This window comes from Leptidea sinapis, chromosome 22 (genome assembly GCF_905404315.1).
Source record: "Leptidea sinapis chromosome 22, ilLepSina1.1, whole genome shotgun sequence".
Taxonomy (NCBI): Eukaryota; Metazoa; Arthropoda; class Insecta; order Lepidoptera; family Pieridae; genus Leptidea; species Leptidea sinapis.
In genome coordinates, this window is record NC_066286.1 from 6570459 (window position 1) to 6597439 (window position 26981).

Genomic DNA, 26981 nt, shown 5'->3' on the forward strand with positions numbered 1-26981 from the left:
GAGATGTGCTTGTGTTGCACGCGCGACGCGACGAGGCGAGAGGCGAGAGCGGGGCCGCGGCGGGGGGATTTATCCATAGCCTACATATTCTGTCTTTAGTACCACTACCCGAGAAACAAGTATGCACTCAATGTATCAATAAATGCTTAGATTATAAATAGGTTTACAGGTTGACGTTTGATAACAAATAACTCTAACTAAGTTGTGATACCAACCGTTTATAGTAATAAACGTAACTGAAATTCCCGGCTCGACGAAAGGCTCACTTCATGGCAGGTGACGTCAACCCGTATCGAATAGCTTAATTTCCGTAGGTGAGCTTGTTTGTAGACCCGCACTGAGCCGGTATTGCGCGCGAACTATCGACCTACTGAACTAATATTTCTGTATGAAACTATGTATTGTACAGAATGCTTTAATAAGATTACAACATAATACGTGGCTCTCCATTGTACAAAGGCTTTAATATTTGTCATATATCTCATATTTAACGGATGCGGCGCCCGTATTGGTAATGGTTTAAACTTTCAAATTTAAAAAAATCGTTTATATATTTCATCACCACTATATACTAGAAAATTTATTTCGGGATATAGTATGTCATCGCTAAGAGATAGAAATATGCCGTCGTAGACTTTCCGTCGACCTATATGATACACACTATTCTACCATACATTATTTTGTTTTATCGCAAAGGGTTTATAGACAACGTTTTCGTGAAAGCTCCCAGACAGCTTATTTTTCCAACATCTCCAACAAATATCCTTAATGAATACAAAAACTTAAGAAATTATGTACTAAAGCTTCCTTGAGAACCACGCTATCCTTTTGTGAAAACAGCATGAAAATTGCATCGCATCGAGTATGTCGCAAACAGACACACGCGGAGGAGGACTTTGATTTATAATATGTAGTTATTAAAAGAATTAAGGCGACACTAAATGCCAGCGACTTTGAGCGATATGAGTTCACGGCTGCCGGCCCGCCATCTATGTTACAAAGCCAATATTTTCAAAATTCTTGCGTGGAAAACAGTTTATATGCTTACAACCCTCGTTATTCACTACTAATCTGAATAAATGAACCTACACAAAAAAGTACAAGCTATAAGAATAACTTTTATGAGAGAAGTACCAAAAAAATATGTCACGCCATGCCAAAAAACTTGTTTAACTTCAAAGAAAAGTGGTAGTTCAAAAAGGCTCGGCAATGTCAACTATAACCAACAGCAAGCATTAGCAAACTACAAATAAGACTTAAGGATAAGGTAACAGGATAAAGTAGTGTTCATAGGTCGAAATGCTATACTTTCACCACAAAACTTGTCTAAAAACACCATGTTTGCGAGTTTTCTGCTTACTCTTCGCCTTAACCGACGTTCTCTAAATCAGAAATCAGTTAATTCATTTAGATCAAGGATCAACCTTATTATGAATGTCAAAAGTTACACATTTAACATTCACCACTACATCGGAAAAGGTTGAGCTTTAATGGGAAGAAGTGGCAAGAAACTCATTGCCACCCTTCTATATCTAAATTTACAGCTTCAAAGTTTTAGTTTATTTAAATAACAATTTGAAGCAATTCAACAAAAACACTAATAACGTCATGACTTATATCAGCAAGGAAAAATATTATTAATTTAAAACAAACCACAAAAGTACAGTGGATCAACACACACCGTAAATAAATAAAGATTAACAGAAGAACACGAATAATTATTATGAAGATATATAAATTTATACGTCAAAGTCAAAGAAACGTTAAAAAATCCAAAACGCCACAGAACACAAATAGTTATAGAACGTATTACTAATGTTAAATTGTTAGACAAATAAGGAAGTGAAATACTAACAGACCTTGACTATCGAACTTGTAAAAAATCGCACATTGCTGTTAACGTAGATGCAATCAATACAGCTGTTAATATTAGTTGAAACTAGGAAACGGTATCCTTGACCATTATATAAAACCTTATACTTTTGGAAGCCACGTTATAATAATGCATAGATATTAAAACTAAATCACTGCGGATGGTAACTGACGCCGCTTGTTTGTGGAAGAGGAGGACTTACTCTCTTGTAGCGCCAGAGGAATCAGAGACCATATGCAGTTTCGCATAAACCGGATTAACCAAAGCATGAGTATTAATTGCTATGGGGCCCGTGTGAAAGGGGGCCCCCCATATTTAAACCCACTCATCTAAGCCTGAGTGTAATTCCTTCAGTAATACTTATTAAGCAGGGGCGTGCATTCCATATATGCTTTTAGGCATTGCCTACCTTGTTAGGAAAGTATTAAATAAAATAAATAAATATATAATAAAAATAAAATATTAAATAATAAAAAAGATTAAGTTTTATTTGCTTCCGTTATTCTATAACCAAACTTCCATTGAACACCGACTCATTCAATATTTCCTTACGCTACATACATACTTTAGAGCTACTAATTGTAACATAAGACTAAGAAAATTGTATTGTATATGATGTGGTGAGCTTTAATAAATAAATAAACACCGACTTACGTAGTAGCTAAGGACCTTCCAACTTTCTGAAGTGCAGTCCAACTCTTTGACCCTTCGATCAAATCAGCTACTATCGTGTGGGTTAGATGCACATCTCTCTTTAACATTTTCTTGACATTCGACATTATAACTTTACGATGCATGGTTGAACATCATGACCTAAGATTACCTACTATAGTTAAGCAGGAAACTATACGTTATTTACAACCCTATAAACATCGTTTTACAAAAACCCAAACAAACAGAAGCAATTATCCAGCATATCGATGAATATCTCGAACTAGGAGACAGACTGTAGAGTAAATACATAAAGAAAACAGTATAACATATAGAGCCCATAATAATATTTTTCAATTAATAATTAATGGTATATTAAGGCCTACACGAAAAACAATGAATTATAGAAATCCTAAGTGGCCTTCGTACTTTTACCTTTGATATAAGATTTCTAAGTATAATGGTTTGTGGCAAAAGTTGTTCTCAAGTAAATTCTTTAAAAAAATTGCGTTAAAGAAAGTATCGAACAAATATCTTCATCATCTTCATCATAATATATTTAAATTTCTCTTTGATAGGATATTTCGTTTCGTTGTAGTTAAGTAACTCGTCAAAATATGTCATATAATAAATAAACAAAGCAGAAAGATTGTTAGATTAAAAACAGCCACATCAGCCTTCTCAACATAACCTAAGGTAGCCATTATATTAAGGATTCAATTCAATTAAGAAAAACAAACATTTTTCGTTACACATTTCTCGTAAAATAAGTATTTGAAACAATGTAGTATAGTAGTTACTACTAATACGTAACCGTACTAATCAATTAGTAATTTCGCCGCCAAAAACGAGAAATCCAGCTCAAATAATTAGCAACAGTCTAGATGAGCTAATTCTCAAATAAAACACAGTATTTCACTCGACCTTCTGGGAAGCAGAAAAAAGCCAATTGCTCAAACGTCTGCTACAAATGATCACAACGTAATTGTGGAGCAAGGTTAGTGCTGGCCATTTTGAGATGCGGTGACTCAAGCACGTACCGCTATCATTAGGGACGGGGAGGTCGCGAGTCTACCGCTATAATAGGGCAATATCGGCCAAGCTTTAATTGATTGCACCTTCGTGTGAAATTCTAACCATTCGTCACATTACTATTATTGTAGAGCACTAAAACAGAAACGCATACTAACAGAAACAAGAGGACAAAACGAGCGTTGCTGGCTTTTTAGGCGAGTAAGTAAACCATGTTTTCGATTTGAACACATGGGGTGTTTCACATCGAATTATACCACAATTTAATTATACGTGGAGGAAAGTTTCTAGAAAAAGGGTGATTTATAACTGCGTTAGAAGACATACAATAATCGAGCCTTGCATAGAGTATTTGACACCCAACGATTCGGGTAGCGCTGCGTTGCATACGGTCAACTGAGAGAGAAAGAAATGATAGACATACTCAATACTATAGTGCTCTATAGTGTCCTAATATTGCTAAAATTGGGGACCGACTTGAAGTACCAGTTTACCAGTGGGAGGCTCCTTTGCAGAGGTTGCCGGCTACATTATGGGTACCACAACTGCGTTATTTCTGCCGTGAAACAGTAATTAATGTGTAAGCATTATTGTGTTTCGGTCAGAAGGGCGCCGTAGCTATTGAAATTACTGGGTAAATGAGACTTAACATCTTGTGTCTCAAGGTGACGAGCGCAATTGTAGTGTCGCTCAAAATTTTTGGTTTATCAAGAATTCTGAGCGGCACTGCATTGTAATGGGCAGGGCGTATCAATTATCATCTGCTGAACGTCCTCTTCGTCTCGTCCCTTACTGTTATAAAAAATTAAATTTTCTTCTTTCTTCATTTATTTTCTCAAATGCCTTTTTATGCTTTTTTTTATTAGTACGTACTTCATGTGTTCATTATTTTGTTCGTAGCCTATACGGAATCTATCTATAACACATTTAAAACATACGATTAATTGCCAACAGATCGACCAGTAGAGGTTCCAAAACACTAATAAGGATGTACTCTATTCGTCCAAACTAACGCAATTTTGATTCGTTGAATATTAGCAATATAATTATTAAATTTTTGCGTAATTACATACATATTAATATCTCTATAATCTGCTCGCCATATTAATTTCGTTAAAATAGTTGTTGAGGTGAACCAGGTTGAACCTTTGACACTCATTACAAAGCCACCGGTTCAATCCTCGCCCGCCACATATCAATGTGTTTTCGTTTTTCCAATTCTGTACGTTTATTCGAAGCTTTACAAGGTCGGCAACGCTCTTGTGATTCCTCTGGTGTTATAAGAGAGTATGGACTGTGGTGATCACTTACCATCAGAGGACCTGCCATATGATCATTTCTTCCTCTTCCATAAAAAAAAGAAAAGCATTTATTTCATAAAACACAGGATACACTTATTTTAATTAATATAATAAGATAAACGTACGAAACAAACCGAAAAAAAAACGTATTTAAACAGTAATTGATTTAATATTGGAGAGTTCCTGTGCAGTGCAGGAAATGGGTCACCTACTCAGGATTATCTGTGACACGGCCGCGGCTATGAAACAACACTGATTTTCATACTACAGTATAAATAATCATTGTCACTGTAATGTATAATGTAATTTAATTGTGCATTGAACCATCGTGAAAATCCTTTTCAAAAATGTGCAGCTAAATAGTAGATTGTTAACCGAGGGTCGAAAGGATCAATTCCCGAGGTATTTAGGCTAGCTATAGTCCGAGTAGGAATTGATTTTTTTACCCGTGTTAAATACTTTTCATTTCGAATATGAGGAAAATAAAACTATTTGTTTATCTAAACTATTCATAGATAATATGTAATAATATTAGTAGTACCTATTTAAAATTAATTGTCAAATTAGGACAATTTATGTCGACTTTTTGAATTTTAAATATGGAACTTACCGCGTAATTGTTGCGGCTTATTCCGCTCAAAGAAGTTTGTGCTAAGTTCACACTGGCTGTTTAGAAAGTCACATGGTCGCAGCATTTTTTTTTATTAGTTTTTCTTTTACATAAAACTCTACACAGCTGACAGCAGTTCTATTTTTAAAGTTCTTTCCGGCCCTTGGGTGGGAAGTAATTTGTATGAGTTTTTCCCTCTCTGTGGAGGGAAGAAACATTTTCTACCCAATAATCAGATCAAAACAACAATAATACTTTTAGAGTATGAGAAATGAAAATATTATTTCAAGTCTAATTAGCTCTCCCTTCTCAATCGAAACTTGGATCGTAATCTCCGCAAGTCCGATAAGAACTTAGCCTTCACGGTACGCCGCGTCTCCCAGCGACCGATTACTGCTGAAAAACTGAACAACTTTCCCGAGCACTGCGCCACGCTTCAATGGACAGGTTATAACTAACATAACACTGAGTTACACTGACGCACTCGTCTATAGCCGATATTTTTTTTATTCACTAATTATATCATTTTATTATATTTCATTTATTCAGGAAACAAACGGTCACAATTCAAATATTTCACACTATCCTAAACTAATTTTATAACTACCTACATTATGTTGTTTCGGATATTGCTTACGCACTAGTCCAATCTCTGATCCGATTTTAAGCAATTCAGGGGCCACTTTTTGGCCAGTAAACATGATGCATGCGTGAACGTACACTGCCACACTGAACTAATTAGGGCTTGTAAGTTATTAAGCTCAACCAACGTTTTTGGCAAAATTTTATCTTGAAATATAATTGGGTAGCAATGGTTGAATTGTTTTCAACTAGCATCAGCAACCAACCGATCAACGAAAAATTCAACGACATGACGTATTTGACACGAAAATTTGTTAGGTATGTTAGTAGGTAATGTTTTTAAATGTTCATATGGACGAGAAAAGGTTTAATTGGGAACATAATGGAGGATTATATTCCCAATTAAACCTTTATTAAATGATAATACATAATTATAAGATTTTTATTAACATGTACGTTTGTATCATTATAACCCTTTCCTTAAGTTTCTTATAGTAAATAATTATGGGATTAACCACTTCATTTTAAGCGTTTAGCTGGCTGGTTAAGTTTGCCGAAAAGCAGAACGATATATATATCCAACCGCCCCACTGACTGACTCTGTGCTCGAACGCAGCTCTGAATCCCGGATTCGGTTCGGACGCAGTGCGCGAGCGTTCATACAATAATAATACTATGGCTACTTCGGTCCGTCAATAATCTTCTCCGGTGCGGAGAGAAACGGAGGACGGAAAGAAATCGGATGACGGAAGCCGGATCTAGTGCGTAAACTAACATAGAAGTAGATCTACAACTACTCCGGACCGTGATTTCACGGGTACGGATCGGACTCTGATCGGACGTAGTACGAAAGTGCTCTTACTCACGCATTTGTACCTATGTCACTTTGAGTTAGTTTTGCAGTGAGTTAGCATTCCTCAAAATTGAGGTTAAGTAACATTATCTAAGGTTTTTTTAATACAATATTTTTAACTTTCACATGACTTGTAACTCGATCAGTGAGTACCCTGGTCACCCATCAACTAAAACTGCCAGTCCTACTAGCTTAAATTCTATGGCCGCCGCCCTTCGATGTGATTGACTACCATACTGTCAATCATTGATCTACTGGTTATTCTCGAGGTACCCCAAAAGCTGTTCGCCACGATTACGATGAAGCGCACAATGTATTTTTGCATCGCATTTGCTTGTACTTTCGATCTTGCATGAAACTTTTATCGTTTTACACTTCTTTCAATGTACTAAACAGGAGTGTACCTAACCCTTATTAATATTTTTATGTGAATGTGAGTTTCCTTGTTACCTTGATTAGTTAAGGCGTGAAAGGTTATCATAAATTCCGATCATAGCACGTTGAAAGGGGTACAGAAGGAAGACGTAGGGTAGAATTTCAATAATATGGATTACGTTTCCAAGTTTGTGGGGCAGTAGACAACGAATTCGGGATGATTTTTAAATCCAAGATGGCCGTCGCGCTTAATAATCATCGCAACAATCTGAATATCTTTTTTAAGGTTTTGGGGTAGTAGAGAACGAATTTGAGATGAATTTCGCCGCGGCGAATAAAATATATGATAATATATATATAACTAGTTGACCCGACAGACGTTGTTCTGTATATAATAAATAAAATAATGTTTTTTATGAATTTGTCAGTAATATATTATCATAACATCAATAATTATTTCGTAAAATATGCTCCCTGTTGTTGTAATGAAATTGTTTTACAGCAGAACTGTCAAACCGTGCGTCAATAAATTCTCTCATAGAAAATATGTCCATACAAAACAAATATCGGACGACGGGGGACACATCAAAGTAAAAACAAAATTGTTGTTTTTTTTAATTCCGAACACTTTCATATTTATTCACCTTTTAAGGGAAGGTCCCTGGACTTCCACAAATAATTCAAGAACAAAATTAGCCAAATCGGTCCAGCCTTTCTCAAGTTTTAGCGAGACTAACGAACAGCAATTCATTTTTATATATATAGATGTAAAAAAAATATCATTACTACGGTATGGATGTCGTCTCCACGCTTCTTGGGAACTAATAGAAATTAGTTCTAGTTATTAATTAGCAGGGAAATTAATAGATTTTGATTATTTTAATTCCTTATGCACAATGTATAGGTATGTATACCTAAGTTTTAAGGTAAGAGTGAAAAATCTGGAAGCATTATAGGATAACTCATGTTTTGTGCCTGTTTGTCCATTTATATATATGCATTGCTGTGATTTGTATATCTTGTCACATGACTACTTGTGATATTTTAATACCTGTTACTTGTACCTCACATGTACCTGTAAATACGTCTCACCCCTACGCTGTACCCCTTCCTAAAAGACGCGCAACGCTCCTGTGATTCCTCTTCTGTTGCAGAGAACAGTACGGAAACTGAGCGGCGGTGATCACTTCACATCAGGTACTCCAATAAAAAATACTACTCCAATAAAAAATCACAAAACATAAGATTTTTTACAACACATGGTGTTACACAGGAAAAAGTATTATTACGCAATGAGATATTCAATAGAAGGAAAATTATGAAAATCGATAGCGTGTTATTAATGTAACAGTCGACCTTGTTCACCGAAGTGGACTATGGGGGTTGTGCTTACGTCACTAGTTCATATATTCTACAGCTGTTCTATATTTTAGCTGACCATACCTTTTAAGGCGCATGTCGAGACGAAAAAAATGGAAATATTGGTGTCATATCTAAGGAATTTGTAAACTGGTGTATACTTTGGTGGAAACATAAATTATATTGTATTAAAACAAATTGCTGCAAGTTAGACACGCTAAACTGAATATTTTATATGCCTACATAGTGATTTAAAAGAACGGAAAAATAGAAAACCAAATATATACCCCTAAGGGACGGCTGAAAATGATTAATAAATCGTATTTTGTTATTAAAGTTATTATTAATAATGCGAAAAATAATTAAATTGAAATAAGATTAAGACAGTTGTGCGATCATTTCTAGTTTCCACAACTTATTGTGATAATGCAATAAAAAAGTTAAATTGAAAGCAATATTTCAATCGATTGTAATCACATGGATGGTTCACTTAATCTCGCGTCATACTGACCATATTGCTCACATAAGGAATACAGTATAAATTCTAGATCTTAAATTTAAAGCAGGCTCTTCTATTCGGTTAATTTAAATTAACAAAAAAAATACGTAAGTTTTTTTAAAAATAATTTACGTAAATTTTTTTGTCAATTAATCATTTAAACAAATCCAGGAAATCGTGTCTGTGGTAAGTTTTTTAAATGTAGCAGTAATTTTATTTATTATTAGGCTCAGTAAGACAAAGAGGATATAAATACTACGCAATAAGCGGCGGGACTTCCTAAGTAATAATTCAAATTTAATTTATCATACTAAATTTAAATTATTACGTGCAGTCATTTGACTTAAGTTTGAAATAGTATTAATTACATTATGGCGATTGGCGACAAAGTATAATCCGGCGAAGTTTGAAAGCGAACAGTTGCTTAAAACTTAGAATTTCGACTATCTCCGTTTTTAAAAGATTATAGCCGTCATCTGTCAATCTATCAATCACTGCAGGTTTCATACAATCTAGAATCAAAGAACATAGAATCGCTTTTTTTTAAGAGAGTGTCGCTACGCTGCGGAAAGATTCTAGCAGGTAAAGGCAAATACGTTTCTCTTACGGGTCCAGAGTCTAATTTGTCCAAGGCCTAGACTAAATATAAAAAGCTAGCTGCGGGCAAACTACTTATAGTGATCACAATTAATAAATTAGTATATTTTTACTGCACATAAAATTTGATCAAAACAGGTCAAGGCTTTATAAAAGAACAGACAGACTGAGACACACAGATTTGAATACATCGTAAAATAGATAAGTTTACATTACAAAAAAAAAGAATATTATAGTTACCCCGTCACGTAATTCCACAGGTACATATTATGAAACGTGTCAAATGTCACAGCACAGTACTAACAAGAATATCAAGGTGTCAATGGCAGGTTGACTCAGGAGCGCGTGTCCCGAAGGACTCTGGCGTCACCGTCGCGCCAGCCGGCTCCTACGCGATACATGGACCCATTGGCTAAATCAATTAATCTACATACAAGTACTCCTTAACAAGATGTTCCACTTAACAGTTTTGTCCATTATCAAATTTTGACGGTTATAAAACTGTTTTCATATGTAATTGTTACAATGGTGAGATTAATTCTAAAGAGAATACTAGAAAATTTGGCCTTTTTGGAATGTAAGATACATTCACCTGTGTCTTCCACAAAATCTCATACGACAGCATCTGCGACCTGTGCCAGCAGAAGTAACTTCAAAAAATCTTTTACAGTTTCGCTAAAGACCGGCAACGCGATGATCACCTTATCTCAAGAGTTGGATGTCTACTTATTTTATTTAAAAAAATACAGCGGGTGCATTTATTCCCGGGCGTTGAAAATGTGACTTAACCTTGTCTTGTTAACATCGGCGCGTGTACAACAGGCGTCGTCAGTTTATAAACAATATTATTGATTGATAATTTTTTGAAGTGTTTGTCTGGACCTTCAAGTCAATAAGATGGCGCCCTGTTCTCATTTTCTCGTGCTTTATTATATACCAATATCTCAAGATAACATTACGTTCGATCGAAGTACATGGGGCACACTAAAGGTTTTGCACTTCCAGCTAATCGAATTTATTTGAATTTCGAAGGTTATATTTTTTGAAACGTTGCAACCTTCTTAGTAATAAAAAAAAACAATTGGCGGGAAAACATTTGTCGATTGTTTTTTATCACGCATCAAAACGCGTTCTACGTACGCAACGAAAATGGAATTAAGTCGAAAAGATTTTAGAGCGATGATTTTTTAAAGTTCCCTCTCTCCGCAAGACTGCCGCTCGTCTTCAAAATGCTTTTGGGAGAGAAGCACCTTGCTTGAGCACCGCGAGGCGATGGTTTGCTGAATTTGAGAGAGGTCGGATTTCTTTACATGACGAATTTCCTGAAGGGCGAATGTGGCTACTGCTAAGCGGCTAACTGAAGAAAACCCGCGGATTACCTATGAGACAGTTCGAGGACTATTGGAGATTGGTATGAGACAAATTCGAAAAAATTTACACGAAGAATTGAAAGTTCGGAAACTTTGTTGTCGTTGGATCCCTCATGAACTGACAGCGGAGCAGAAACGGGCTCGCGTGGAATGGTGCTCACAGATGCTTATGAAGTACGACCACGGACATTCTAATGCTATTTATGACATTGTCACAGGAGACGAAACGTGGATTTATTGTTTTGAACCCGAAAAAAACAGCAATCATGTGAATGGGTGTTTGAAAATGAGAATAGGCCAACAAAATTTAGGCAGGCGAGAAAGCAATAAACATAATATTTTGGTTTTAACATGTTGTTTTTTAGTAACACGCAAAACTTTTAGTGTGACTTACGTAGTACTTTTTTATACACATGGTAAAAAAATTCCTCAAAGTAGATATGTATACTATAGTAAAATTTAGTTTCTTTCTACCGAGGACAAACTAGCATGCCGCTCATAAGAACTTTAACACCGCCGCCCAGACAGTCACACGAGCAGTGCCTTTATGATACGCGCATTTTTGCTACTCATATCGTATCATCCTAGAAATCCTCGCAAGGAAGATCATTAAACAGTTTTGTTGTGTGTTTTAAAGCTGCATTGTGGAGGAACGCCCCACATCCAGATGGCGAGGATGATAATTTGGTGGCGTGAATTATGGTGATGGAATTCGGCGGAAGGTGTTCACGTATTTTTTTCAAGATACCAATGTCCTATCAACCTAAAAACATCGCTCAAGACAGCTTATTCCACAGTTTAGTTATTCATGGAAGAAAGTTCCCTAAAAGTCGCACTGGGGAAGGACACCACACATGTGATGATGAGGATCATGTAATAGCTTGTGGCCTGTGCTATGATTGTGGTTGAAAATGTTTTGCGCGAATATTTTTGAAAACTGTTCTATCTGTTAGTATAGGCCGGACGCGTAACCCATAAGCACGATACGACTCCGGGATGAGCCACGATGCGGCGTAGTTTAACGATGCGATATCGTGTCGTGCAAAATACAGAAAGCGTCGTAATATTCACGATACGACATCGCTACGTCCTACATGACGTCGTGTCGTAAAAACAATGGAATCCTGTGCCGGTGTCGCATTTGCTATCAAAAATTCAATATTGCAGGTACAGAACTGGACCACAATACAGTAATAGTACAGCAGCGTAACTCAGCGGTCTCCTTGAAATTTATACCTACTTCGTAATCAAAACATAATAATAATATTAAAAGTAATTTAACTCGGACAGCAACTAGTCTCAGCGGCGTACGGCGTGGCACTCAATAGTTTTGTGTGCCCAAGTTTGCTTAGCGGCTGTGTAGTTATTGTGTATGTGTGCGTGCGTCGATTCAGGCGCTCTAGTATTAAGTTAAAGTACTGTTCTATTACTGTGATTGGACAGATATTAAATACAATTCGTGATTTTTCGTCGCAGTCGCGGGCGACTCAACCTCATGCTGTCTTTCAGCCGTAACTCCTTAATTACTTGAAACCGTAACGTCCATCGTGAACAAACGCCCTAATGTGTCCTTGCTTCCACGACCACACAATATAATATCGGACTAAATCTAACCACGTTATGCGACCTGCGGGTCCGCCTGTAAGTGAGATGATGTGATCACGCGATATAATTAACGGCCACCTTTATTAATCGATCTCTAATATAACGTTATATTTTAAAACTTAGATTTTATACGATTATAAAAACGTTGGTAGAGAGAAAAAGTTGAAAGGTACAGACATCGGGTGAGTTGAATGTGAGAGAGTTCAGGAATACGATAGTGTTGTGACGTATTTATAGATAATTGATGACCATAATCATGTGTCGATTAATTTAAACAATGCTTCAAGTTAACCATTTTGACACCACAAGCCCTGGACAGGAACCTTCAAGGAAAAATGCAAACGCGGCCGTCCAAAGCACTGGCATTGACGAAGCAACAGATATCGGAAAGACCTGGAATGTTATAAGGAGAGATGCGCAGAACCTATCACGATGTTGATACGCTGCCCTCTGCCCCAGCTATTTACAGGAACTTAAGTAAATAAATTATTAGTAGGTGGAAGCCCCTAAATTTAAAAATTTTCATAATTGTTGGCCAGCCTAAGACGATCAACTAAAGAGTTTGATACGTTAGACTAACTACACGAGCGTTGCCTGTGAGATACGCATATTTTTTGAAGAATTACCCATGTTGTATCGTCCTGGAAACACCGCGCAAGGCAGCTCGTTCCACAGTTTTGTTGTGCGTGAAAGTATTATCCTTGAAAATCGAATTTTGAAGGAACGTCGCACATTCAGATAGCGAGGATGATAACTGAGTTTGTGGCGAGTGGTCATCATATCAGAGAAGATGGGGTGGGATTATTCTCGTGCTACACCAAGAAGATGGGGTGGGATTATTCTCGTGCTACACCAGACGCACACGAATAGTATGCTGATGGAATTCGGTGGCAAAGATCATGACTAACAGACAATGAAGTAACGTCTCTACACAACGCCAAGCGATCGAGCGTTCACAGGGCACTGAAACTTTATCACAGATTATAAACAAATCTGGCTATTTCATACAAAGAGGCGCAGATAAAATCTAATTAAGTGTTAATTACAGCAATTACACATTCAGTTAATAATGCGCAAGGTTATGCTCGATGCATCAAGATGTTCCGCTTATTGGCGCCACTGCCGACCATATCATTGATTTAATGAAGCCAGTAAGTACAACGTATTTGCAATCTTGAATTAGTCGGCAGGTCTGCTTTCGATCTGACAATAATGACTTGGGCTATTTGGGCATTTACTGGACCATTTATGAAAAATTATCATACTGAAGAGTTTATTTTAAATTTCAGGATGTAAAGGGTCTTTCATTAAGGGCTTTCTATCTTCAAATTTAAATAAAACAAAATTTCTGTTAGATATCATCAACAATTTTTATTCGTTTGAAAGGCCTATCGATGCCATTATGTGTGGAATATAACATCGTTCAAATGTCCGCCCCGGCTTCTTTGGGTGGCGCGCATCCGAAATGTCCAATTTTCCATGACGCTGGTGCATACATCAGGCTGAATTTGACCGATGGCATGGGTTATGTTCTCTTTGAGGGCCGCTGTGGTTTGTGGCTTATTCGCATAGACTTGCGACTTAAGAAAACCCCACAAGAAATAGTCTAATGGGGTCAAATCGCACGATCCAGATTTTGGCCAGTTCACATCATCTCCACGTGAGATAACCATGCCATCGAACCGCTCATGCAGAATGTCCAATGTGGTATGAGCTGTGTGGCACGTAGCGCCGTCCTGTTGAAACCACATGTCGTTGGTGTCCATATCATCCAATTCAGGCCAAAAGAAGTTAGTAATCATCGACCTATAGCGCTCTCCGTTTACGGTGATGGCCTGGCCAACGTCGTTTTCAAAGAAATATGGACCAATGATGCCGCCAGCCCAAAATCCACACCAAACAGTGACTTTTTCGGGATGCATTGGACGCTCTTGGATCTCACGTGGATTTGTATCGGCCCAAATTCGACAATATTGTTTGTTCACGTACCCATTCATCCAGAAATGGGCCTCATCGCTGACGATGATTTTTCGATGAAAATTAGAGTCAGTTGCCAACTGCTCCATAGCCCATTCAGCGAACACAAGTCTTTGTCTATGGTCGTTTATCTTCAGCTCCTGGGTCAGTTGAATTTTGTACGGGTGCAGGCCCAAGTCACGACGCAAAATTCGCCAAGTTGTGGTCTGTGAAAGGCCGAGTTCTTGTGAGCGACGCGAAATCGACTGCCTCGGATTCTCCTGCATACTCTCACGGACAGCGGCGATGTTTTCGGTAGATCTTGCGTTTCGTCGACGTGTTGGGTGTTGGTTGATCGTTTACTGAACCAGTGGACTCAAATTTATCCACCACACTGCGAATAGTCCTCTCGGTAGGACGATTATGGCGCCCGTAAAATGGGCGAAGCGCGCGGAACGTTGCCCGAACAGAACACCCATTTTGATAAAACAATTTTATCATTTGCACGTGTTGTTGAACGCTATATCCATCCATGGTGATTTGGCAAAACAGACTGAATAAATGACAGCCAATTTGACAGATGTAGCTTCAACAAGATGGCCGCTATCAACTGTAAAAGTTCGGAAGTCCCTATTGAAAGACCCTATATATAGAAGGTACTGGGTACGTATCAAAAAATCAAATTACGACTATTTTGCTAGCCAGTTGTGCCATTATTTTTAATGACAATAAGGGACGAGAAAAGTAGTACGTTCAGCTGATGGTAATTGATACACCCTGTCCATTACAATGCAATGCCGCTCAGGATTCTTGAAAAACCCAAAATATCTGAGCGACACTACAATTGCGCTCGTCACCTTGAGGCATAAGATGTTAAGTCTTATTTGCCTAGCAACTTAACTAGCTACGCCCTTCAGATCGCAACACAATAATGCTTACATGGCTTACACATTACTGCTACGTCAGGAAACTAATTATTGTGAGTGTTAATATTGTGTTCAGAGAAGTTGTCATGAGATCTATTTTTTTCACTAAACGAACGTGAGTGCCCTATATTATGAGAAATTCAAATATCTAAAGAAACGTGATTGGGTACAGCACATTGTGACAAGAGAAGTCAGAGTAGACCAGTATATTAATCTTCTAATGAGATAGATCATTACAATTTCAACAGCCGAAATACTATGCCTGATTTACGTTCATACGTTCATACATTGAATAAATTCATTCATTTTCTCAAAATTAAATCCTTTACATTTCTTATAATTAAATTATTTATTTTTATGGGGTTATTAAAACGTTCGTGAGGTTAACTATAAATATTTAATACGGCTTCAATAATTGTAGGTACCGCTACCGACAAATTTCAGACCAATCGGAGCCACTTCTGATAAAATTTGTGAGTGTAGTGTAGTCGCGTCTATTCTAGCATAGTATAGTATTAAGTAAACACATATTTATATTATTTTTGTAATGAGTAAAATCTAAATAATTTTTGTAACATTGCCTGTCATAAATAAAGTTAGGGAGCAGTGCCTCCCAACACAGGCGATAAACATAATGGGCCCATAGTTTTTAAGTAGATTTTATTAAAGAATTAAACAATGAAATCTTTTCACTGTTTGATCACGTCTGAACTTCGGCTGGGAGTTAATTATAAAATTAGTACCTTTACCTTTGTGTAAAGAAACTGTTTCTTGTTCAGTCAGAGTTGCCAACCCTACTATATGATATAGCATCCTACTGTATTAGAGGCACGACTACTATATTTCTAAAAAAAAGTGTATAGCAGGTCACACTACTATATTTCTGTCTCTTCCACAAAAGCCATTATTGAAGTTGAATATTTTCCATTTCTGAAAATTACAGTGGTCCAAATGATTTCAGTTTTCTTTAGTGTTAATTCCGCCAATATTTGTCTTCAAACAATTCGACACGCGCTTCGCCTCTACACGAGACATCCTCAGGACGTGTGGACTCGCCAAAATCTGGCGAAAGATTTTGGCGTGTAAAGAGAATCATTGGGATAATTATGGATTTCCGCAAATTAACGCCTACTTGAATAAATTTTAATAACAGCGGTAACAATAATAGTGGTACTACAGTAGACACTACTACAGATGGAAAATGGCAAGTTCTCAGTGATGCAGATTTCACAAATATTTTAAAAATATCATTTCTTCTCTCAAATCAGGCAACATCCGCCTGCTTACACAAGGTATATTTTCTCATTTCTGTAATATAAAAAATGGCGAGGTGAGCGCAATAGAGCCCGTCTAAATCTTAAAGTAGCAAAAAATATTTTTTTAAGAAATAAAGTATGTACACACACCTATTTTTGGAACCTACTATACTTTTTTTCAGCTTTTCGTTATCTTCTATATTTTGTAAGTTACAATTTTTTAACTACAATTTTGACCGCCAAAGAGTTGGCAATCTTACTTGTTCTCCCGAAAACCAACCCGCATCGGAAACTCGAAAACTATTATAAAAAGGGATATACAAAAACGCCATAAACGTTATAAATCTTATTGATAATAAAAACTTCATATTGTTTATGTTATAATGAAAAATGAAGTAGCGGCGTAATTTCAGATCATAGTATATATGGGCTAGGAAAGCAAAATGATAATTGACAAAAAAACACCAATTTAGGCTTTAAAGTGAATATTATATTTTAGATGGATCTGCATGATATACATAACACCAGAGGAATCACAGAAACTTTAGAATTTATTTTTAAACAAATAACTTGGCAAAAGGTGTTTACACAGACGCGACACGGAGACAGTATCATGTTCCATACAAACAATAAGTCACTATGTTTACAGTAACCGCACGCAGCGCTTTGTACTGGCCAGTGGTGGATGACTAACTCACTCATAAACTCACGCAATGCCGTGATTCAACATAATGCTTCTTCTAGTCTTTTTCCAGTAGGAGGCTTCTTTCCACAGGATACCCACTAGGTACGTACTTACCCGGACTACCCCCCTTACAATGTGTTTTACAAACACTGCCTAACGGTACACCAGTTCCCCTAACGTTAACATTTTTTTCAAAATAACTATTCATCAAGTGACCTTAATTTTATATTAATTTATTAATTATACATATTTTAATTATTTTATAATTTTAAAATATTCTGAATACCTAATTTTATGTAACCATGTTTTATATGGGTCCCTGACTTGCAATAAAATAATTTTATTTTATCATTTATTTATTAATAGCGTTGACTATTTCTCCGTGAAGCACTCGTACTCGTACATTAACGAGTCACTGCAGCTTCCTCAGATCCGATCAAGTATTAACAGCAGATTGCTATTGAACTGAACTTGGATCAATGTTTTATTCTTCGAACATTGTTTTGTTTAAGTCCTTATTTATTCCCGGTAATTCATGGGTTGCGTAGTATTCAAAGGATAAATAGAATTTAATAGGCCCAGTGGTTAGTGACCCCTATATGTTTCATGTTTAGTTTTACGGCATTGGTTTATGTAATAGCTAAGCTAGTTTGGAGTTGGAAAATTTGCCTGAAATAGCGTCAATTATTTCGCGTCCGCGTTACATTCGTATCGCGTTCGCCCGGGATTTCGGGAAAAATTTATTATTATTATGATAGGGAAAAGGAAAAAAAATCCAACAAAAAAAAAGAAAACGTACGTAATAAATTTAATGGCGATGGGTTGAATAATGGTAAACTCGCGGTTACTTTTTTAATATTATTTATCTAAGAATTCAAATTCTATAAAGAGGTAATGTTTGTAGGAGGTAATCTCTGGATCTACTCAAGCAATTTTGAAAATTCTGTTACCAATAGAAGGCCACTTGTGAGCGTCATAGATTACAACTAACCCAAAAGAAAAGCCTTTTTCGTGGTAGTAGATTTGCAAAATAAGTCGGCGAAAAAACAGTCCAAAGAAAACATTTCTTACATCTGAATTAATGATGAGAGATATAGTTACGTTAATGTTTTGTATATATTTTTTATGACAATAAGGGATGAGACGAGCAGGACGTTCAGCTGATGGTAATTGATACGCCCTGTGCATTACAATGCGGTGCCGCTCAGGATTTTTGAAAAACCCAAAAATTCTGAGCGGCACTATAATTGCGCTGGTCTCCTAGGGACATAAGATGTTAAGGCTCATTTGCCCAGTAACTTCATTAGCTACGGCGCCCTTCAGATCGAAACACAATAATGCTTATACATTATTGCTTCACGGCAGAAATAGCCGCCGTTGTGGTACCTATAATCTAGCCGGCATCCTGTGCAAAGGAGCCTCCCGCTGGTATATGTGGCAGCATTTGAACACCAACTAATATGATTAACCTGGTAAATGCGAACGAAGCTAGAACAGCCAGTATTGATATATTACCGTATCCGGTTGCTATCCCGGTGCGCGGTCTCGACGGTGACCAGGAAGACGGCGTGGCTGCGCGAGGAGTGCTCGTTCATGTCAGTCCGGCCGGCCGCCCGGTTCCGGTTGCCAGCTCGCATCACCCTCACCATCTCCGCCGCAGACTTGCACACGATCGACGTCATCTCCGGAATGTAGAATCCGTTCAGCTCCTGCCGCCGCGAGACAAACACAGTTACCACAGACGATACATTAACAGAATGTTAAATCCTCCAATGGGGAGGTAAAGGTTTATTTAGAGTTCATCTGCCAATAGGCACATTAGTTCTAGAAACTGTGATTATCATAATGTTCAATTGAGTAATTTAAAAGAAATAAGTTTAGTGACGATTCAAAAGCGCTTAGTTTACCCTTATTTATTTATTCAACACTAGGAAAAAACATGAATTTGTAATACCTACTACTCGATTAAGTCGAGTTAAGATGTCTTTTGTTGGGCGATGTATTTATCATGCTTTGTTATGTCGGACAAAAGAAAATGTTTATGTGGAAAAGGTTACTTTAACATAAATGACTTCCTCAATAATACCACAGACAGATAAACTTGTTGTACGATAAATATTATAGTGTGACAAAATTTCACTAAAAAGCCCGCTCAGTTTCTTGCGCCCGTAATTCTTAGGCCTGTGGCATACTTTTTCGAATGGGTGGTAGTTTTTGACGTTCAGTTAGGAATCTTTAAATCCTATTCTGAATAAATTCAATTTGAATTTCAATACCTCATTTTAGAATTTAGTTAAATACGATGATTGAGATAGGTCGTGTCTAACGTGACCTCCATTACAAACATTTACTCCTGCCAAAGTCGCTGTAGGGTCAAAATCGCCTACGAAAGAGCTTCTGAAAGTCAGTTCGCATGCGAAATAAATACATATAATCAAGTAAAATAATAATAAAACACATGTGTATTATTATTATTAGCATAATATGTCATGAAATATTATGCTTCAGCAGGATGTAAGATTTACGACGACCTGAGGACGATATTCAAATGTGGTATGGAATATTCTTTGACATCATCAATGTGTAGCTAATGAGGCCACCACATAAGCTGTCTTCAAAAAGTAAGTTATGCAGTCCCTCAAGGCAGTATTTTAGGCCCATTGATATTTAATATATATATCATTGATATCACGCACGTGTCAGGCATTCTGAAAGACACTGATGTTATATGTTATGCAGATGATACTGTTTCATTAAGAAACAAATCTTGAGAAGATGTATGTGTGTATTCAAAAGCTCAGCATGGTGTGAGTATAATATCGAACTGGCTCTCCGGTAACCTATTTAACTTTGAACTTCTCGAAGTCCTCTCAAATATGCTTCCACATAACCAGACATTCTGCTCCTCCACTATTGTTTGACTTGTAGGTAGGTCTAATCACCGGCTTATAAGGACTGATCATCGAAAATTCTTGGGTATCATAATGAAAAACTAACATTCGAATGTCACATACAAAGTGTATTTCACTTTCCGGAAAAGTACGGAAATTAATCCATATCTTCAAATTGCTTAGAAATGGTTCAGCAGATTTTTTTATTTGTCTCATAATAATACCAACAGATTAGTGAGCATTATCATAACAAAACTAATGAATATCTGCAACTGTGACAATCATAATGTTAACACGAGAAACAAACATAATCTTGTTATGCCTACTACTCGGCTAAGTCGAGTTAGTAAGTCTTTTGTGGAGCGGTGTAGGTATATGCTTTTACAACAAGATCCCAGAAAATTAAAAAAAAATATTACGATATTCAAAAGAATTGTTACAAAACGTTTGTGTGGTAAATGTTACTATAACATAAATGACTTTCTTAATGATTCCACAGATTGGGAATGAAGCGACCGCCCACAGGCTATTAAATAATAAGTTTAATTGTACAATATTACTTTGTTAACATATTTTTTGATGGAAAAAAAACAGCCCGCTGAGTGTGTTGCGCCATTCTTCCAAGGTCTGAGGCATTCTTTTTGGAATGGGTGGTAGTTTTTGACTTTCAATAAGTGATGTCACATCCTATTTTGAATAAAAATTTGAATAGACCTCGGAGATGCTTCACCAGCCATAGAGATATGCTCTACGTTTGAAGGTCCCCAGGGTCTGTTTGGAAATACTGTCTAGTTTGTGTAGATAAGTTTTATGGAAACTAAATGGTCGTGACATAAACACAGAAAACTGCGTATACAAGCAACCATTACATGAAATCTATCGGAGACCCTTCAGTAAGTTTATAAGGCGTGAATTAACCGGTTATGAATACGGTTATGGTTAAAACCAGTTTGTATCTATTATTTCGTTCGGAGTTTTAACGTCAACGTGCTTCATTAATCATTAACCGGTTAATTCCGCCAGGGTTTCACGAGACGTGCGTACGTACCAAATAGAACCCGCATGGACATCTTATGTGGTAAAAATCTGTGTGCGGTGCGAGAAAACTGTTCTTAACCGTTTTATTCAAAGAAAATAACGAAAACCGTAAAATAGGTAAGCCGTACGAATTATGTTTCAGTTTCGGATAACTCATAATCACTTAAGCACAAACCGAAAAGCAATCAGGCTGTAACGTTTGGCATTATCTGATACAAAATCTGCTACCCGCTCGCACCGACCTTTATAACCATTGCTGCATTCATGCAATATCCGTAACGTGTGTGTAGACGCGTTAAACAATAACAGTCTCATTGCAATTTATACCTACGTCTGGCTCCGCACGACTAAGTTTTGTACATACAAAAAGATTGTCGACGCCGACGGTGTTGTGCAGTTAATTTAACTAGAATGACGACCAGTCTCGGTGGCGTACGGCGTTGCACTCAATAGTTTTGTTTTCCCAAGATTGCTTAGCGGCTGTGTAAATGATGTATGTGTGCGAGCATCAATTCGGGGGCTCTAGTATGAAGTTAATGTACCTACTGTTCTATCACTGTATTGCGGTTTTGCGAATGTGCCATGACACAAAATGCACACTCTGAAAATATAAAACAAAAATACTAACCATAAAAAAATAGGATTCAATTAACAAACAAAGGGGGAAATAATAATTGGAGACGAAAGGATAAATTGATTGCGACAAGGCGAATAAAAAAGCAGGGAGATCGTTCACTGGCTTTCGTTCGCTGTATGTAGACAAGGCCTATGTTGTTTTTAGATGATTCGAAAAAACTTTCAGTTTTGAAGCATTATATATATTTATCTATACTAATAAATGGAGAGGCGTTTTTTTTATAATACGAAAGCTACTGAACCGATCGGAATAATACTTATAAATAATACCATACGATGCAGCGCGTTTCGGAGAATGTTTTAGTTACATAATAATATGTTGGCTTAATATAACTTATCCGAAGCCTATATCTTTTTGACTTAAAAATATCTATATATTCGCAATACAAATAATTCAGTCAATGACATTTCGTTACATATGACATAAATTTATATGGCAAAACAACGTTTGCCGGACCAGCACTTGCATTATATACTTCAAAACAATATAACTAAAAAGAAAAAAATAACTGCAATAGCTGTTTAAAAAAAAATCTAACGTGGTCTATAATCGATGGAGTTCTGGGGATTCTTTCTTTTTTCGGAGACGGTTAAAAACTACTGACTGCCTAATCCTCTAAGCTATGCCGAGAATGCCTTTGTGTAAAGCAATAATCCTGTGAAATACTGCAGGAAACAAGAAAAAAAGAGATTCAGAAAAACGCTTTAGAAAGCGCACAAAAGTACGATGGCTCTTCAAGGAAGATTTTCTGTTTCTTTTGGTGTTTTTGGAGCGTACTATTAGCAATTAATTATTTCCTATCATACACTCCACGTATATCCACACACACGCATTTAATTTTATTTATAATTAATTGTTTCGTTTGTTATTGTCATTTGTACCCGAAGATACAGTTTTAACTAGTTTTGGGGTCAGAGGTCCACCCCTTTAATACCACTGCAAAACTGTTTTACAATGTTATTACTATTACAATTAACGATAAAAAGTAAAATATTAGTATTATATAATAAATATCGAACATGAGTGTAAAAAAAAATTATAAAGAATTATTATACTACTAGCTGACCTGGCAAACGTTGTTTTGCCATATAAATTATATATGTATACCTTCCTTGAGCTTCAACGAACCTATTACAAAAGATTTTATTGAGATCGGTCGAATAGTTTAGGAGCTATTAGGAAACATACAAACATACATTCTCTTTTATATATATACATTACTAACAGTTGACAGTTTGACTCATAAAAAGCCACGCATCAAAAATTTTCAAAAAACGATCAATCACAACCACTAAATCTGTACCTCAAAAAACAGAGATAATGCAACACAGACATTAAATAAATAAAAGATGATTGGCAAATGCAATTAATTCCAACCGAATTACGCTTTCGCAACACACGCGCCGCTGCACAAAGATAATTGCAACAAAACTTATACAAACTGCTCGTAAAACAAATACTATACTAGGTAAATTATTATCTTATACTGCTGTTTTTTTAAATTCCTTAATAGCAGAGAAAACTCACTAACAAACCTCTTTTATTGTAAGTACTGAATTTCGTAATCTACCTGACATTATAACTCTTGTTCGATGTTGTGAAAATAATGGTGAAAAATTATATAATCTATATATTTTGATATAGTTATAATGTTAATTGTTTTAGCTGTCTGCACTTCTTCTCTATATCAGTTCAGAAGGTTTGAGATAAGTATGAGAAATTGTTCCATAAACGATAACCCACCATTACCACAGACAAACAAATCGATAAGTGAATGTAGTTTCGTTGTTACTTCCAATATATCATCATAATTCTAGAATATTCTCGTTTCAAACGGTTACAACTCAAGTTGTTTTCTTTTGGAACACTTTTCTGAATTGTTATCTTTGGAACTAGGGTATCGATATATTATATAATTTATTATGTAAAAATCTTACACTTGCCCGATATCCTGATTTTTCGCATCACATATTAATATATATAGATACTAAAGTTTAAAACTACCGTAAATATACTTATAACCCGATTTCTACAACGGATTTTCGTAAAAATTAACATTAGCTATTTAATATGTCCCAAATTACGTTATCTTTGAAGTATAATAATAAAAAAAAGTTAACCTAAATTAAGCTTACGTGTTTTGCATTAGGAACCCATTGCTAGCACCTCAAGTTAGCTACGTAAATGATATTATGTTTTACAGTAAAACCTTACATCAGTACAGTAAATAATCTTTCCACAGTAACATTTTCAGAACCGCTTTTTGTTTGCGAAGCGGCAATGATTTAATTTTGATAAAACAAATGACACTCATACGATTTTTCTTCCATTCAAAATACATACGGAGTCTGATTTGCACCGCCGAGGTCCAACTCCCGGATGAAACACAAGAGCAATCCAAATACTAATATATGAAGTTATAATAGAGTAACTAGTATCCGCAAATAGTAAACTAGCACGCGAGGCTTTATTGGATTCACGCCTGTGAAGGTATTAAGTGTTAACCACACTGAAGGTTGCTGCCGCCTCGGTTTAATTGTTAAATAAGATTTCACGTGAGATTTTTAAGATTATTGGTATAACAGCGGCTGATGCCGGCTAGATTACGGCGCCTTTTTAGCCGTGAAGCAGTAATATGCAAGCATTATTGTGTTTCGGTCTGAAGGGCGCCGTAGCTAGTAAAATAACTATATGGGCAAATGAGACTTAACATTCTTATGTCTCAAGGTGACGAGCGGAATTGTAGTGCCACTCAAAATTTTTGGGTTTATTTAGAATGCTGAGCGGCACTGCATTGTAATGGGCAGGACGTATAAATTACCATCAGCTGAAAGTCGTACTCGTCTCGTCCCTTATTATCATAAATAAAAAAGAATATTAGGTATTAACTATCCGCTGTCCCTCCGTCTGTTTATCTATCAGCGGGCTGTGTATTTCATAGCAGCGAAAAACACAAACCAATATGAGCGATTCAAAATAAAATGAAAAGATTTTCTTTTTACAGAAGTATTTAAAAAGTAAATAACCGCTCCTTTCCCTAAAACAATTGATCGGGAAAAAAATATTCTCTCATATAGCATATATAAATATGCAGCAATATCTCTTTGGCTGTTCAATTTACATTAAAAAACCTTAATTACCGTAAAACGGGGTGATTAGGGATCCAGGGGTGAATAGGGATAAAATCAAAATTGAACCTGAGACGAGAAATTAATTTGCTTACCATAGATTACTACATACTTTTTGGAAGAAAATCGTAGTAGAATATATACTCTCTAGGTTGGCAGCATTTGTTTAACATGAAGTCAAGCAATTCGGCGTAAGATTCACTACTGAAGTTGTTGCTCTGTTACCGGTGTTTTTTTGTGGTTCTAAACTTTCGAGATAAATATATTTTTTTAGAACTATTTGAGCTAGTTTAGTTTTATTACGGTATATTAGTTATTTCTAGAGACGTTACATAAAGGGTGAGTACAATTTAAGCGCTTATTTGTAAATTTAACGGTTAAAAGTGGGTGGAGATACTTTTTTTCGAAATTTGAGGTGAATAGGAACGCCGAATGGGGTGTATAGGGATGGTTAGTAAGTCTAATAGGGACGCCATATTTGGTTAATAGTGACGAGCTTAGTGACTCAATGGGAATGTAGAAGGGTCAATAGGGACAGGGCTGTCACCACAATGTTCTTGTTTTTTATCATATAAATAGTTACAAAATTAATATCGGCTTTAAACATGCAAAGATTATTAATACATAATAACTAAAAAGTAAAAAATAAATTATGACGAGTAGTAATTATGAGGGGGTACAACAGCTTTACAATTCAAAGAAATCGTTACTTAAGATGTGGATATATAGGAAGAGCATGTGTTATGATAATTCTAATAAGCACAAGCTCAGCTTGGATAGTTACATGGTTCCATTAAGAAGTTCCGATGCCCACCTTCCGACTTAATCACCAGATAAGTTTGCTGGTACTATTGTGATTCCATGTGAATTTGATTAGTTATAATATATTTTTAATGCAATAGGTAGACAAACGAGTTTATATTTGTTGAACAATAATAAGAAATAAGTGCAATTCTATCATTAAATCTCTTTCTTTTTTCAGATAACATCTATTTTAGGACAACGCCGCGTGATTACCAAACTAGTCGAAACACAAATTATAAAAAATATGACGATTCTGTAATAGAAATAGCACTACACGAGTACAATAGCTCTAACCTTTCCTTTAAAGATGTTTCACGGAAATACGATATACCAAAATCAGTCCTGCATCGGCACAACACCCGTGTCATGAAAAACAAGGAGGCCAAACTGCCCTAAGCCGGGCTGAAGAAGCGTACTTAGTAGAGTACGTAAATGTATGTTCAGAATGGGGATATCCTCTAGAACCCATTGATTTTAGATTGCTGATAAAAGGATACCTGGATAAAATGGGAGTTGATATCAAAAGGTTCAAAAATAATTTGCCAGGTCCTGATTTTATGTCATGTTTTCTTAAAAGGCATAAAAATAAAATTAGCAAAAGACTCAGTCAAAATACAAAGAGAGCAAGAGCAGCTGTTTCACCAGAAACCATCGATGAATATTTTAGAAAACTTGAAACGTCTCTTCGAGGCACACCACCTGCTAACATTGATAATTACGATGAGACCAACCTCAGCGATGACCCAGGACGTCAGAGTGCTGGTTAAGAGAACAGTCAAATACCCTGAAAGGGTAATGAACCATACAAAGGGTTCCACATCTCTTATGATGACTTCTGCAGCTGACGGCACTCTTCTACCCCCATATGTTGTATATAAATTGCAAAATATGTACGATACGTGGCGGCAAAATGGACATAAATATTGTAGGTACAACTGCACACCTTCCGGCTC

The 26981-nt window shown here is 36.4% G+C and overlaps 1 protein-coding gene across 8 annotated transcripts in view; it reads right to left on the minus strand.

Annotated features, from left to right (window-relative positions):
* LOC126970804 (kinesin-like protein Klp68D) overlaps positions 1 to 26981 on the minus strand; it is a 74507-nt gene that overhangs the window by 13985 nt on the left and 33541 nt on the right. For 7 of the 8 annotated variants that reach the window (XR_007730704.1, XR_007730703.1, XR_007730700.1 and 4 more), the window contains one exon: positions 19046 to 19239. Coding sequence is in view for 3 of the 8 variants with exons in the window: in XM_050816924.1 (XP_050672881.1) it covers positions 19046 to 19239 (194 nt within the window). In the remaining 5 variants the exon portion in view is untranslated. Of the gene's footprint in view, positions 1 to 9972; positions 10123 to 19045; positions 19240 to 26981 lie in introns of those variants that run through there. The other variant, XM_050816925.1, reaches the window with a different exon arrangement.